The sequence below is a fragment of the Narcine bancroftii genome, chromosome 2, assembly GCF_036971445.1.
Source record: "Narcine bancroftii isolate sNarBan1 chromosome 2, sNarBan1.hap1, whole genome shotgun sequence".
Classification (NCBI taxonomy): domain Eukaryota; kingdom Metazoa; phylum Chordata; class Chondrichthyes; order Torpediniformes; family Narcinidae; genus Narcine; species Narcine bancroftii.
Window position 1 is genome coordinate 327,135,631 of NC_091470.1, and position 16,178 is coordinate 327,151,808.

At 34.3% G+C, this 16,178-nt stretch overlaps 1 protein-coding gene across 6 annotated transcripts in view; it reads right to left on the minus strand.

Annotated features, from left to right (window-relative positions):
* The window catches only part of LOC138755639 (copine-3-like), a 52,868-nt gene that overhangs the window by 18,745 nt on the left and 17,945 nt on the right, over nucleotides 1-16,178 (minus strand). For all 6 annotated transcript variants that reach the window (XM_069921997.1, XM_069921995.1, XM_069921999.1 and 3 more), the window contains 9 exons: nucleotides 16,061-16,132; nucleotides 15,727-15,810; nucleotides 12,920-13,009; nucleotides 12,041-12,139; nucleotides 10,853-10,939; nucleotides 6,021-6,080; nucleotides 3,132-3,265; nucleotides 488-542; nucleotides 343-394 (listed from right to left, as the gene is read on the minus strand). In XM_069921997.1, coding sequence (XP_069778098.1) covers nucleotides 343-394; nucleotides 488-542; nucleotides 3,132-3,265; nucleotides 6,021-6,080; nucleotides 10,853-10,939; nucleotides 12,041-12,139; nucleotides 12,920-13,009; nucleotides 15,727-15,810; nucleotides 16,061-16,132 — 733 coding nt within the window. The remainder of the gene's footprint in view (nucleotides 1-342; nucleotides 395-487; nucleotides 543-3,131; nucleotides 3,266-6,020; nucleotides 6,081-10,852; nucleotides 10,940-12,040; nucleotides 12,140-12,919; nucleotides 13,010-15,726; nucleotides 15,811-16,060; nucleotides 16,133-16,178) is intronic.

Consider the following 16,178-nt stretch of genomic DNA (forward strand, 5'->3'; position numbering starts at 1 on the left):
CCACAGCCAGGAGTAGAGGCAAGAGGCAAACAAAAAGTGTGCAGCACTTGACTGGCATTTTTAAATATATGCATTAACCAGAGGCCACTGTGAGGTGAGAAAAATTGGGTTTGATTAATTCTGAAATGAACATGTACCTCAAATATGATGGTTGCTGTTGTATATCAGAAAATTCATCAACTTTTCCTTTAAAACTTTCAAAATAGAAATTAATTATTGGGATGATTTTGTAATAACAGATGAGCAATGTACTTCCTATTTAGAAATGCAATATGGTTTTAACAATATCCTCCTTTTTTCATTTACAGATCAAAAACTATTGCAGAATAAAATGTTCCATACCTCCACAAAGTGGATTTTGAGGATTGAAGTTAAGTGGAAATTCATGTGATACCTGCAGGAAAAAAGCCATTGCATTGTACATCATAGACAGAAATGATGTATTTTAATACATTTATATGCAAAAAAAATCTAGTTTAATATTTACCTGCCAGGTAGGAGGAATTTGGGCACCAAATCCAAATGCTGGGAATAATTTGTCTCTGTGAACATAATCATAATTAATTGTTTGCCTGTGAATCTCTAAAGTATCAAAAGTTAGAGAATAAGTAATTTTAGCATCAATATACAAAATTACCTCCAACTATTAAAAACAGGTTTGCAAATTAGTCCATATATTCATCACAAATCATGGATGTTCATAACAATTTTACAAACTTTATTTTTCTTAAACCCCTTAAGGAAAGAAGACACAGAAATACATAATAGGATTCATTCCTCTCCAAAAGTCGACACCTTGATAATTTTCTAGAGAATAAATGAAGTAGTTATCTATGTTTCTTATAAAACTAAAAGGAAATGTACATCAAATTCAAGTTTATTGTCATTTGATTGTATATATGCAACCCAATGAAACAGCACATCTCCAGTCTATAGTGTATATACATAGAACATCTTATACATACAGAGCGGTTCAAAATAAATATATAAAAATAATTTATGGGTTTCTAGAATTGCTCAACAGTCTCACCAGCCTGCCTGTCCTGATATTTCTGCTTCTGTACCTATACCTTGAAAGTAGTGTCTCAAAGATACCACAGGCTGGATGATAAGCCACCTCAATGATTCTCTGAGCCCTCTTTAAGCACTCCTCCCTGTAAATGTCATTGATAAGAGAGAAGGACAGGCTGTTGTCTTTCAATCAAGAAATCCAAGATACAGTTGCAGAGAGGGGTTCATGAACCCAGTTCATCCAACAGTATCTGAGGTAGGATTGTGTTGAACACAAAGCTGAAGTCAATCTACAACAACCTGGCATATGAGTCATTGTTCTAGAGGTGGGTCAGGGAGGAAGAGGCGGAGGGGTGGGTGGTCAGGGCTATCAACTGGTCAATAGATCCAATTTGCACAATTACGCAAAAAACAACACAAAATTGGGTCATTCAACTCAAGATTGTGCCAATATTTCTAATCCTAATCTTCTCCCCAATTCAAACACATAGCTTTGTTTCCTTTTTTCTATTGTATCAGTTTAATTTGATTTTAAAAGCAAGCAAGCAGTTTGTTTCAAACCACTTCCTGTATTACTGAATTCTAAACTCCATACGTAGATCTCCTACTTAATTGCTCATTTGATTCATTAGTAACATCTTTCATTACAGCACCTCATTCATAAATGGCAACATTCCTTTTACATCTATCCTATCTGACCCATTCAGACTTCTTGTCACTCCTAAGTCTTAAATTTCCTAAGAAAAAAAACACAATTGGTTCTCTATTACTGTAACCTGTCATTACACCAAGTCATGTAACTCAATTTTATAGTGGAATTATACATTTATAAAGCACTGGAATTTACCTCAACATTTTAATTGCTATGTGTATCTTTGTGGCTTCTTTACATTTCTTTTCTTGCATTTTTTTTCTACTCTACATTGTTCCTTATTATTGTGAATGTGTTTGTGTAAAATGCACAAACAAGAAATCAGTTGATTAGCTCTACCTGAGAAAATGACACTACCATGCAGCTTGTTTAACAAAGGCTAGATTTTGTCTGCTTGTCAATGTTCTAGTTGGTTAAAATTCTAACTGCACAGAAATGTACCGGGGATGTAAGTTAATTGGTGTAAATTGGGCGGCACAGACTCGTAGGCTGAAATAGCCTGTTACCATGCTATGTCTAAAACTTTTAAGAAACATAATTTCCATGCGTCAAATTCCTATCTCTCCATTGAACAGGAAACACGAGAAAAATGTACTTTCATACCCACCTAATGCAAATACAAAAACAATGACATGCTTTCATACCCACCTAATGCACTTTCATACCCACCTAATACCCACTTTCATACCCAACTAATGCAAATACAAAAACAATGACGGGCTGCTTTCAAAATTAACAACCAGCTGCAGAAATAAACAGTGGTAACCAAAGAAACCAAAAACGTAACAATTTTGAAATTTAACTAACAAAGCCAAGTAGGATAATTATGACATTATTAATGTCAGTTTATTTTAGTGCAGTCGTTCTCAACCTTTATCTTTCCATTCACATACCACTTTAAACAATCCCTTTGCCATTGGGGCTCTGTGATTAGTAAAGGATTTCTTAAGGTAGTATGTGAGTGGGAAGGCAAGGTTGAGAACCATTGCTCTAGACCCAATGGTTATTGAAATATTTTGCTTGAGAAAAATTGTCATTGGCCCATTTCCTTGAGTTATGAAACCATGCACATAACGAGTCAATTAGATACAATTAAAACAGTGGTTTTCAAACTTTTTCTTTCTACTCACATACCACCTTAAACAATCCCTTACTAATCACAGAGCACCTATGACAAAGGGAAAACTTAAAGTGATATGTGAGTGAAAAGAAAAAGGTTGAGAACCACTAGTTTAATGGATCAGAAGAGGAGCAGAAAGTTGTTAAATAAGTTTTGGGTCAAATTCAATTGAATGAAAATGAAAAATATTTGGTCTCTTTAGTTTAAGATAACGTTGGGTTTCCAGTAACAGTCTATTTAAAATTTTCCCTGATTCTCAAGAAGCAATGCCTGCAGTTACAATTGGATACTACATAATTTTTGCCTCAAAATTAATATAAATTGACACAAAATATCAGAATATATTACGTATCATAATCTTGAATGATGATTCCAATTTGCCAAATTGCCATCTGATATTCATTATATCCATTTGGATTTAGATAATGCAGAGAAGTTGGTGTCCGCGGATCCCCATTAGAGCCTGTAAAATCAATTCCAACCTACAAAATAGAAAACAACGAACATTTATTGGAAGAAAATAATAAAATTATTCTTTCAAATGCCTTTGGCTAACATTAATCTTAGTGAACAAATGGACTGAGAGATTTGTCTTCATTAGTTCTCCAGTGTTAATACGGTCAGTGAACTCCTTAAAACAGTTTCAAAAACCATTAAATCATGGAAATGATAGTTCGAAAGCAATGCTGATGGGTTCTGGTGAGAATTGCCTCACTCTTCCTGGAATAAACTGTCAGGAATCAAATTTCCCAGATTAGTAGCATCTTTTATCACACTTCCAATTTCAGATAGAATTCCTCACTATCAGACCATAATTAAGGCAGCATTCTTCCATCTATAGGGAATTTTTAAAAAAAGATTTAATTGTTTGCATCATTACATTAAAATGAATAAAATACTAATCAAATATCCATATCCAATGATACAAAAAGTACTTTATTTTTTCCCCATCCCCCCCACCCAAAAGTAAAAGAAACACCTATCATTTAATTTTCAATAATATTAGCATAGACAATCATTAATTGTTATTAAAAATTACTAATTAAGAGGAGTGGATAAGATAGAAAAGTGGAGAGAAAATAATCCATAAAATCCATATATGGTTTCCAAATACTATAAACATTTTCAACCCGATTCCTTAAACTATACGTAATTTTTTTTCTAAAGGTGTACAATTTCACATCTCATTATACCATCTACTTAATAACACTTCTCTATCATCTTTCCATGATATTGCTGGACATTTCTTTGCAGTTGCTATTGCTATACTTAAAATTTTTTCTTGATATGTCTAATTTCAGTTTTATATCTTTTTCATAGATATCTCCAAGTAAAAATATTCTTGGATCCTTTGGTATCTTTATCTTCATAATTTGCCTTAATAAACTGAGTTCATTCCAAAACCTTTCCACTTTTTCACAAGACCACAATGAATGCAAAAAAGTCCTTATTTCTTTCACACATCAAAAAAACATATTTGAATAATTAGGATGAAATCCATTTAACTTATGTGGAGTATAATACAATTGATAAAGAAAATTATATTGAACCATTTGATATCTAACACTTACTGTATTCATAACACTTTCATAACATAATTTTGATCAAGTCTCCTCCTGAATTTGTATATTTAAATCTTTCTCCCGTTGGATTTTTGATTTATATAAATCTTTTTTCTTTAGTCTCTTGTAATTTTATATACATATTAGTAATAAATTTCTTAATAACAAATGTATCTGTTATTATATCTTCAAATTGACTTTGTTTAGGGAGTCTCAAATCTGCTCCCAGTCTCTTTTTCAAATTTATTTTTAATTGATAATATGCAAAAATTGTATTATTTATAATTATTTATATAATTGTTACTAATATAAATAATACAATAATAGTTTATACAAGGGATTTCTTAAGGTAGTATGTGAGTGGGAAGGCAAGGTTGAGAACCTTTTAATTGATCAAAAATTAAGAAAAAATATCCCCCCAAAAAAATCTTTTATTCTCTGTATATCTTTACTATACCAAGTGTCAAATAAAGAATTATTCAAAGTCAAGGAAGAAGTAGATTTTGTTTTAACAACATTTTTGGTAAATTATGATTTTTAATTCCTCTCTCAATATGAATTCTATTCCATATTTTTAATATATGTTTCAATACAGAAAAATCTTTTGTTCCTTTAAACAATTCACTATTCCATTTATACAAAATTAATTCCAGAATAGTTTCACCAATTTTATTCATTTCTATTTGAATCCAAGTTGTTTTTTCACCCCTTTGATAATAGGAGGACAAAAACCTCAATTGAACTGCTTTAAAATAATTCTTAAAATTTGGTAGTCTTAGTCCATCTTGATTAAATTTCCACATTAATTTTTCTAAACCAATTCTTGACATCTTACCTTTCCAAAGAAATTCATGTATTATTTTATTCAAGTTTTGAAAGAAAAGTTCTGGTACTTGAATGGGCAATGATTGAAACAAATATTGTATTCTTTGAAAAAAAGTTCATTTTAATACAATTTACTCATCCTATTAACATTATTATTACAGGGAGTGGAATTTTGAATTAAACTGATGTACAGTAGAAAGTTCAGGCACAGTCCTGCAGGAGCTCTGCAATTACATTCATTCAACTAAATTGTCCAATCTCATATATTGCATTCAGTGTTTTACCTGGCCTGATTGCTTGGCCTGCTGGACGGTAAGAAGAGAAGTAAATGAACAGACATTCCATCTCCTCTATCTGCATGGAAGGGTGCCACAGCACAGGGAGTGTCCTCATTTTACTGAAGCTCAAATTACTGCACTCCATTGTTGACATAATTTGGGTGTGGTAATAACAAGTTCCATTCTGGCATTAGTTTTCTCACAAATGTGCCCAAAATTAGTTAACATCTAGTTATGAGATTCTTGGGGTTTTGTGCAAATTTCTTCTATTAGTTAAATAATGGCTATGGAATTGACAATGGTCTTAGAAGAATATTGAATTAACATTCCTATAAACCAAATACATTTAAATATTTCTATCAGCATTTTATTCATTCAATTAACCTTTTGAAAATATGCAATTTTTTCAAACATGAAGAAAGTCATGAGTGTATAAAGGCAGGAAATTAAATGATATTCTCAAATTCAAAAATGCAAGTTGAATTCTGTAAATGATAAATTCTACATGAACAAGTCATTAATACAAAACAGAGAACAAATTTCAGTTTTACCAATGAGAATGTTCTACTCACAGTAAAGCTCAGTTGACAGCCTCCCATAATGTAATCCAAGAAACTGTATTCCTTCACAACCTGCAAAATAAACAAGAACTAAAAATAATCAAAATCATACAGAGTGGAAGCAGGCTCTTTGGTCCTAAAGGTCTCATGTCTGCTTTTGGCCTATATCCCCCAAGTCCATCTTATCCATTTATCTGTTCAATTTTATTTTAAACATTGCAATAGTTCCTGCCTCAACCACCTCCTCCAGCAGCCTATTCCATACACCCACCACCCTGTGTATATATTTTTTTTAAAAATCACCCTAATTTCCTGTTAAAACTCTCCCCAATCTCCTGAAACCATGACCTCCCAACTTCTATACTTAATATTCTGACTAATGAAGTCCAATGTGGTATTAATGTTTTGACAACCCTATCTACTTGCGTTTCCATTTTCAAGGTACAACATTTTACAATACTCTCCAGATACTGACACCAGTGAATAGATCCTATCCATGTTGTTCCTCACATCTCTCTAAACCTCACATCTCTCTGTATTAAATTCTATCAGCCATTCCTCTGCCCACAGGATCCTGCTTCAATCTTTGGAAACTGTCTGCACTATCCAAAATACTAGACTTTTTAGTGCCATCTGAAAATCCCATTTTTGGAAAACCTTTGTCAGAGATATTTTTGGAGGTATCTTGGTGTGATTAAGTGGATTTTACACTTCATCCCTATGACAGAGGTAAATGTGTATTTATTATTTTAAAATAAAACTTGAGTTTTATCATGCGTTTCTTGACAGAGACCAGCCAGAAATAATCTATTAAAATTAATTAGTTGCAGAGATCGCGTAAAAACTGAATGAATTACAATATCCACAGCCTCTCTCTTGTGCTTTTATTTGTCCACATAAAAATAAAGGACAACTTCAAAGCAAATTATTGATTGGGATAAAGATAATAAATAAACAGTCTTAAAGGATTTAGCATCTTTGAAATGAATAAATTCTAAACCCAAATGTATATAACCTAAGCTTTCTAACTGGAGTACCAAAATTGTACTATTATTTAAAACAGAGGAAGGGAAAAACTAAGTAATTACATGCCAATTAATTTTCATGGTGGATAAGGTATCAATTCAAAGCTAACGAAAAACTTGCTTTCTGATGATAACTTGTAGTTAGAGCTTAAGAGTGAGCGAAACAGGGGAACATGGCCATGCAAAGGACTTAGACAGACCTTTTTTGGTTGAGCTCTCCGTGAAGAGTACTAAATAGTTGGTTAAAACCTGAAAAATCAAGATTTTCTTCATCAAAAATGGATAAAGCTAGTACAAAGATGCCAAGGCAGCCGAGAAAAAAGGCTGAAGAGGCTCCTGTTCAACCAGGAACATCAGGTGAAAGTCTGAAAGGCAGTCGTGCAAAAATGGCAACGGGACCAGCAGAACCAGGTAAAACTGGGGAGTCGGGTCAAGAATTGAGCATCATCCTGGAAAAAAATAGAGAATTTGAGTAACCAATTCATGCGTTGGTGATGAGGGAATATAACAGAGAAAATTACCTAAATAAAAGAGATTGAAGAAGATCTGATGGAGAGAATGGGGTTGAGCAGAGATTAAACTGACGAAAACGTATGAGAAACTTGAGACTTTGGGGAAAAAAAAGCCATAGAATGGGAGTCAGATAAACAAGGACTGCTTGACAAAATGGACCACATGGAGAACTTGAGTCGATGGAATAATGTCCGAATCATTGGACTGAAGGAAGGAATTGAGGGAAGGGTCCTGGTAAATATTTTTTCAAAAATGGATCCCACAAGTGTTGGGAAAAGACAAATTTGGAGAATGTAGCGGCTGCTACTGCTGGAGAGGTTACACTCAAAGGAGGGACACACACTATGGGAGTGAATTCAGCACTGATTTATTGTGCTGACAACTCTACTTATTAAGGGCTCAGAAGCCAATCTCTGATGTCATCATGCCACCTTAATGGTGGCACTGCGATCCACTTCCAGGGATTGGTCATATAGTGCTACCCGGGGAGCAGTCAATCAGTGAGCCCCTCTCATCCCCGGGTGTGGCAGTTTCCATAACTCCATCCAATTGGCTGCCGCTGGCCAGCCATCGGAGTGGAGCACTGCAGCCATGTGCTGCTGAGTTGAGCGCTGACTTCGAAGCGCGTGGCCCGTCTCGGCCGGCTGTGTAGGCCACGAGCTCCTGGTGTCAGGTCGCCACTTTAGGCGTGGCGCATTTGGCGGCCCTCTACAAGAAAAACTACTTATCGAGAGAGCTCACCGAACACTCAGACCCAGAAGAGCCAGCGATCAGAGACCAAGACCAGTTCTGGTGGGACTTTTAAGCTACTGAGAACGGGAAACAATTCTGGGAGCAGTACATGATTACTCTAAGCAGAAAAATGGCCCACCTGAGGTTGATCATGGAAAGGTCAAGACTTTAGCCCGACCTTGATTAAACAAAAAGAATTTGAAGTGAAAAGACAACTAAGTACTAAAAACAAAATATTCAATGATATATGCTGCGACTTTGAGGGTCAAAGTAGCGGAAGGGAAACTGTGATTTTTCAAGACCAAGAATGAGGTGGAAGATTTTCTATAAAGTTTGTAAAAGAGATTAAAGTTGTCAAGGAGAAAAATGTGAAAATATTTACAACAGAACTAAGTAAAAGTAACAAAAGTTGTATTTTTAATTTTTATTAAATGTCTTGTATTTATTGTTTAAACACATATAGAATTGTTCACGGAGAGCTCAGTAAAGAAATAAAATCTGGGAAAAGTGGTATCAGGGTCAAGACTCCGGTCTAAGGGAAAGAATGGCACCTCGAAAGAAGTAACAATAAAATATGGTACTAAAGGGAAGGGTTCTTCTTCCTCGAGAGATTCTGCAGGATTTTTTGTGGGCTTTTGGGGTTCTATGTATACCATCGGCGGAGGGATATTGTGCGTTTTTCTTAAAGGGGAAGGATCACTTTATTATTTAAAGAGTCAAAGTGATTTTACTGTTAAAAATATTGTTTTGAAGAAGAATATGGATATGTGATAGTCCAGATCTATCACCAATGTATATAGTGTATATAGTTACAGTATCTAGACTGCGCTTACAGCGATTGGCTGAGAGCTTAGCCACGCCTACTGTCTGGGCCTTAAAGGGTTGTGTCCCTAGCCAGGTCGGATCATTCCGAACTGGTCGGCTACCTGTGAAGAGCTCCTGTCTTTTGCTAATAAAAGCCTTGGTTTGGATCAACAAGTCTTTGATTCTTTCAACGAGCTCCACAGGATAGAACGTTAAAATTTATTAATTTTAATGGTAATGGAATTAACAGATTGGTAAAGAGAAAATGAGACTTGGCATACTGAAAAAAATTAAAAAGCAGATAGTCTTTTTACAAGAAACACATCTCCAAAATTGGAACATGCAAAATTAAAAAGATGAGTGGGGCAAGTAATATCGTCCTTATTTAGATCAAAAAAAGTGGTGATGATTTTAATTAATAAAAATGTATCAATAATAATAGAAGAAACATTAACTGATCAAGCTAGAAGATTTGGAATGGCACATTGTAAAATTTAAGCAGAATCATGGATGTTTATGAATATTTATGCCTAAAATTAAAGTATTTATGAAGGATATCTTTTTTAAAACTGCAGGAGTAAACCAAAATATATTTATTAGAAGAGATTTCAGTTTCTGTTTAGATCCAATATTGGACAAATCAGTGAGAACAGTAACAAGGGCGAAAGCTGGAAAAACAACACTATCATTTATGAAGGATTTAAATCTAATTGATATATGGAGGCGGCTCAATTCCCAAGAAAGAGACTATCTGTTCTACTCAATAGTACATGATTCACATACAAGGATTGACTTATTTTTAATGTCTGTCCAGTTACAAAGTACAATGGTAAAAACAGAGTATTTGGCAAGACTTTTATCAAACCATTCACCATTAATATTAACTATCACGATAATGGAAAAGTAAAAAAGTATTTACAGATGATGCCTCAATGCTACATTATTAAAAAGGAAGGCTTTTGGTGAATTTATTAAGAGACAGATAGAATTTTTTTGTGGAAACAATCTTCCCTCCACTGACAATAGTTTTCTAATATGGGATATGCTTAAACTTATTTGAGGGGACAAATTATTTCTTACACAAAGAGAATATGCGAGATACTTAGAAGGTCTAGAGAAGGATATAACAAAATTGGAAAAAAGAATATCAGATATCAGGAACACAAGAAAAATGTAGAATATTGGAAAACAAAAAGTTACAATATAATACTCTGCAAACATATAGAATGGAAAAATAATAATAAAAACTAAAAATATTATGAACTAGGAGGCACACAAAGTGTTATCTTGGCAAATTAAACCAGAGGAGTCAACCAGAATGATAATTGCAATGGAAACAGAAGCTGCTACTATAACATATAATCAAAAAGAAATAAATAGTATGTTTAGACAATATTATGTGAAACTATACAAATCCGAATTAGTAGGAGGTAAAAATTAGATGGAAACATTTTTAAACAAATGTTGAATTTCCTAAACTAGAGAGAAAGAGATGATTTAGATGCTCCTTTTACAAGGAAAAAGATAGAAAAAGCTCTGGGTACTTTGCAAGCTAATAAGTCCCTTGGGGAAGATAGGTTCACTTCTGAGTTCTATAGACAATGTAAAGATGGATATAAAATAAATATGAATAAAAGTGAAATAATGCCATTGCAGAATTTTGATTATGAAAGATAGCAAAAAGGTAGTAGATTTAAATGGAAGAAAATAATTGCATTTGTCAGGATAAAGTCCTTCCTCGAGAATGTAATAGAAACCCACGTTTCTTACCTTGCACAATTTAAAACTCACAATTCCTGAGTTTTTATAACCTCTCTTTTTCTGTTTCTTCTTTGGATTAATGCACTCAAACTCCATCTGCAAGAAAACACTATAATGAAAGACAATACCATGACATAAATCTTCAAATATGGAGTTTGAAATAATCACTGCAATTATAAAACAGAAGTCAAACTTTCTGAACCAATGTAACTGTATTGGTATACATAAGCATTGTTGGACGAAGAAGAATATATCAGCTTCATGCAATTAACCTTGTGATATCTTTTGGATGAACAAAGACAGTGAGCCCACCAATGATAGTTCAACAGAAATCAGACAAAATTTGGTACCTGTACCGTGCCACAGTCGACATTAGAAAAGATCCAAAATTGGAAAAGAAAAGTACATCTCGGAAACAGAGTTACAAGATGATATTAAGCCAGCTCAAAAGTCTGACTGTAGACCCAGGCTATCATAGATTGTATAATAATTAGACATTTTGCAAATCTTTTTTACTAAATTACAATACAAGCTAAAGTACAAAAGCTGTCCATAGAAACTTAATGTTTCAATTCTTAAAATTTAGAAACATTTAAGGAACTTCAGAAATCACCAAAATGTAATTAGGATTTCAACATAAGGAGGGTTGAAAAACTATTTGCTTCCCACGGGAATTTCATAATCTGAAAGCAGAGTTCATATGGAAGAAGTTAAATACAACATTCATTGTACTTTCTCAGTTGATGAGGTTTACCAGTGAGTACTGTATGCAAAAATTGAAAAATTAATATTTTTAAAAAGATACTATAAAAGTAGCTCCAGAAACAATTAAAATGGACATCAATATTAAAAACAAGTCCCTTAACTTCAAATAAAAAGTTTATATACTCAAGAGATTGTTGTCTTTGAAAGCAGGGGTTTATCATTGAAATATCAACTTTTAACAAAACAAATGGCTATCAAAAATACATGCAAGACTCAAATGACATAGGATCCATGTAGCACTAGCACCCGGCTCTACAAAATTCATAAACATACCAGTGAAAATAAAGTAAATAGGAAAGAGCAATACAAATATGTAAATAATGTAATCATCGGAAATGGTCATGGCAAAGTTAATTTCTGATGAAAACACGTAATTAGATGGAAATGCTGAAAGGCCGAGAGATAAGACATCAAACGTTAGGCAAAACCTACTGGTGAGCTGTAAGATGCATCTTGCAGTTTATTCATGTTTGTCTCAAATATACCAATGAGGTCATGTGATCCATCATTATCATAGTCATAGCAATCCACCTGCAAAAGATTATATTTAGTCTTGTTGCAACCTGCAGGAATTGCTACTTTTAGATTTCGGTTCTCTGCTGCAGTTAGTTTGTGATTATCACAGCGCCCAGTATCGTTCAAAGGATCCACAATATATATATATGGATTTGTAATGCTTCACTCAGAAAAATTTGCACAGAACAACGGAGTAGACTTGCAAACAAACCATCAATAAGACAGCTGGCATTTTTGGCAGAGCCAAAAAAAATCGACTTAATGTTCATTCTCAGTCAATAACACCCAATATGCTCTGTTGATTTGTCAAGTTGTTTTTGCATCTCCCTGCTAATTATTTTCTGTTACGTGGAGCCTGTCTAAATCATATTTAAAAGGCATCATTATCATCCAATCCTTCAAGTGAAGTAAGCAATTAGATGATAAATTTGAGTAGCCACACCACAAATATCTTGCCTAAGCAATGAGTTAAACGTAGTAAAAGTAATTAACAGGAGCACATGGCAAATTAATTCATATCAACCACTTTTAATGGTCATAAATTGTTAGATTACAACATTTCCCACATCACTGACTATTTTATTGCTGCTCATTTGTACAACTAAATACAAAGGCAATATATCTACTGTCCAGGTTTATTTATTCACCACCAACTGAAAGTATGCACTCTTACTAGTCAATAGTTTCAAGATTAATTGCCTTGGCAAAAATATTTCCCTGATAATCATTGTAAAGACAAGCTTTGTGAAAGATTGACAAATTTGTCATTTCTGCTTCTGAGAGAAAGATATTTACCTTGATACTCCTTTGAAAGTCACCATTGCACAGAGATCGCAAAGGGATTTGAAAAGGTTTCCAACTTGGATTTAGGTTATTCTTTATTACCTTAAAATAAAATAAGGTTTGCATTAGCAACTTAACATAGCACATTACTATTTTTTGTATTTTAAAAGAACAAGTAAATTATAAAATTTGAACAGAAAACCATAAAATTTGGTATGTTGATGCAACTGGGATATCATGAATATTTGCATAAAAGAAGATTCAGTGCAAGAAGCAAATACAGATCTTAAAAGGGAACTCCCTTGAATCAATCTGAGGTGCTAAGCACCATGTTTGTGAACCTGATCAGCTAGATTCCCTAAATATGCCTCAGTCATTGTGAACAGCTGCTTCGGTGGGAAAAATTTGACTGTACGCAAAGTGGTAGACAAAATATAGTGTTGAGATGCTAGTCAGGAAGAAGGGTGCCAACCTGAAATGTTGACTGACTATTTCTGCCCATGATGCTGTGACCAACTATGTTCCTCCGGCAGCTTAAGAATCCAGTATCTAAACTTGGTTTATTTTAAATTTGTGACAGATGCTATTGGACATCAATGCACATGTCCAGGTTCCTCCGAAGGCAAGTAGAACATTTTCCATGCAGAACTCGGAACCAATTTTCCAAATCTTTCTGATACACAAAGTACTCAGTTTCAGCAGTCAGTTTTCCAACAACATTTTAAGAAACCGTGTGCCTGGCAATGGAATGCAAGGTCTACCACGAAAGTCTAAATGACTTCTTTGTGAAAATATTTCAACACTCCGCTATGGAAGGTTCTTGGTCAATGTTCCAACTGTGGTAGAAATGGTATTAAGCACAAGTTAAATGTTTATCATTAATTCCAGTGTCCAGTTTACTTTTCTATATTTATCGGATTTATTGTTCTGCTATGTCACTTTAATGTAAATCTGGCCTGGAGTTATCCAGAATAAATCATATGGACACACAAGATAAGGTTAACACTCAGTTTGATGTCCTTTCTGTTCAAATTCATCTAAAATATAACCCATGCAAAACGTTCAAAGATTTTCACGTGAACACATTGGATAGAGGAAAATTACAAATCCTGGATAGACTCTAGGAGTACGTCGGACTCTCAGAATATTATGACAAGAGTCAGAGGGCCTGTTCCATGTCCCTTTGGGTCAAATTGTCCATGGTGATCAAGTGGAAAATTTTGGGCTAGTTCCATTTACCTGTATTTTATCCATACACTCTGAACACTTCCTATCCATATTAATCCAATTACTTTTGATCATAGTAATTATACCTGCTTCTATAGATTTCACTGGCATTTTATTCCAGATGCAGACCACCCTTTGTGTGAAATATTTTCCCCTCAGGCCCCTCATAGATCTCTGCTCTTGAACTTTTGCCCCCTAGTTCTAGAATTATACATGTGGGAAACAGATTGTGAGCATTCGCTTTATCCAAGTTCTTCATGATTTTATATACCTCTATTAGGTCACCCCTTCTATGTTCAAATCTCTGGTTTAGAGAAAGTAGCAATAACAAATTTTCTTAAAACAAGTTGCCTGATGTTCAAATAGATTTTACATCAGGAATTACTAGAAACAAAAGATAGGCCTCTTAAATGTATGTGTCGACATATCTGTTTTAGATATGGGCCAAGGAGTCCATTGTTGCTCTTCACAAAGATGGGGTCCTGTACATGCATTTAACATCTGAGTCAACATGCATTTTGAACAAAACAACTGAGCAGATAGCTTGTTGGACCATGTGCACATCAAGTACTGTAGAATGTTACAAGCCCCAGAGGACCCCAAAACCCAGCAGCAATAGATATTCACCAAGACAAATGGTTACTTAAACAAAAGATGCTTTTAATTTTCTTTAAACAGGAAAACAGGATCAAACTTTAATTTATTACTATTAACTTAACCCCCTTCTAATTCTAAGCTCACATGTATGTAACGTGTATGTAAGTTCAGAAAAATTCTTTGATTTACAGTCCAATCTCACTTCTCACTCTTCCAAGTTCACTGGTTGCAGGTAATTCTTATACTGTGCACAGAATTTAACATTAATGAAGTTCACCAGGCTTTGGTGCTTGAAAGGTATATGGTTACCACTCAGGAAGGTTCATGTCGGTTTTCAGAGTGAGATTTGTTGTTTGCTGGACACTCACAACTGATTCCTTGTAACCAGCCACTTTAGTGTCTTGCCGAAGAAACTTGCCCCATCAGGGTTTTCCAGATAATAATCTTTCTTTCAGGTCACTACAGAGTTCCTTTTTGTTTCTCTTATTTCAAGTGAAACATTAGGCACCCAGTCCTCTCTTGTATGAACCACAAGGGCTTTGACCAGGCTGAACTAAGCACTCACAACCTGTCTTCCAAATGGGGTATTTCCACAAGCTTTCCAGCTTGTCCTTTTCTAGTCCCAGCTGCTCCTGCTGACTATAGCACTGAAGAACTGAATTCTCATTCTCTCTCTCTGAGAAAAAGCCTGTTTTTTTCTCTCTACTTACAAATCCACATGAGCCTCTTAGAACAGCATGTTCCACTCTAGACAGCCTGCGGCTCCGATGAGTTCTTTCATCTGTTGCCTTTTTGTAAACAACAATCCATTGGTGAAGTCTCCTGAGCACTCTCCAAAGCTTTTGCAAAGGCTCTTGGAGCAGAGTTCCAGTATTTTAAATAAGATCTGCTTTAAAGTGTTTGTATGTGACGTACACTAAAAAACCTGCCCCAATTTATCTCCCAAAAACATACCTATAATCTGTCACGAGATGTCATCAGGTTCCAATTCTTACCTCTGTTCTATGAACCATTTTCCATTTTCCATCGTCAGTTTGTTTATGGAATTCTAAGTAAGGATCTGACTTCCCAAAGAAATCCTAATCACCATTGAGAATGGTAAAAATGGAAGAGTCATTATTTCCAGATAGAAAAACTAAGCAACAACTCTACAACTACCACTTTAATGTAACATAAACTAGAGAAAAAGAAACAATAAAGCTACTAATGCAAGAGAAAAAATGACAAATATTGGCCAGTGCTAATAAGGACATCAAACTACTAACCTTTTTTTTTAAAAAAAAAGGTGAAAACAAATTTGCAATTTCAACCTTTATTCAAAATACCCACCTTATTATCTAGTTTCCGAGCTTGAGCTTCAAAATTTACCACTCTGTTGTCTTTTACTTCCTCAGCATAGATCTTTAAAAATCAGAATGGCATTGAATTATTTTTGAATATTTTGAAA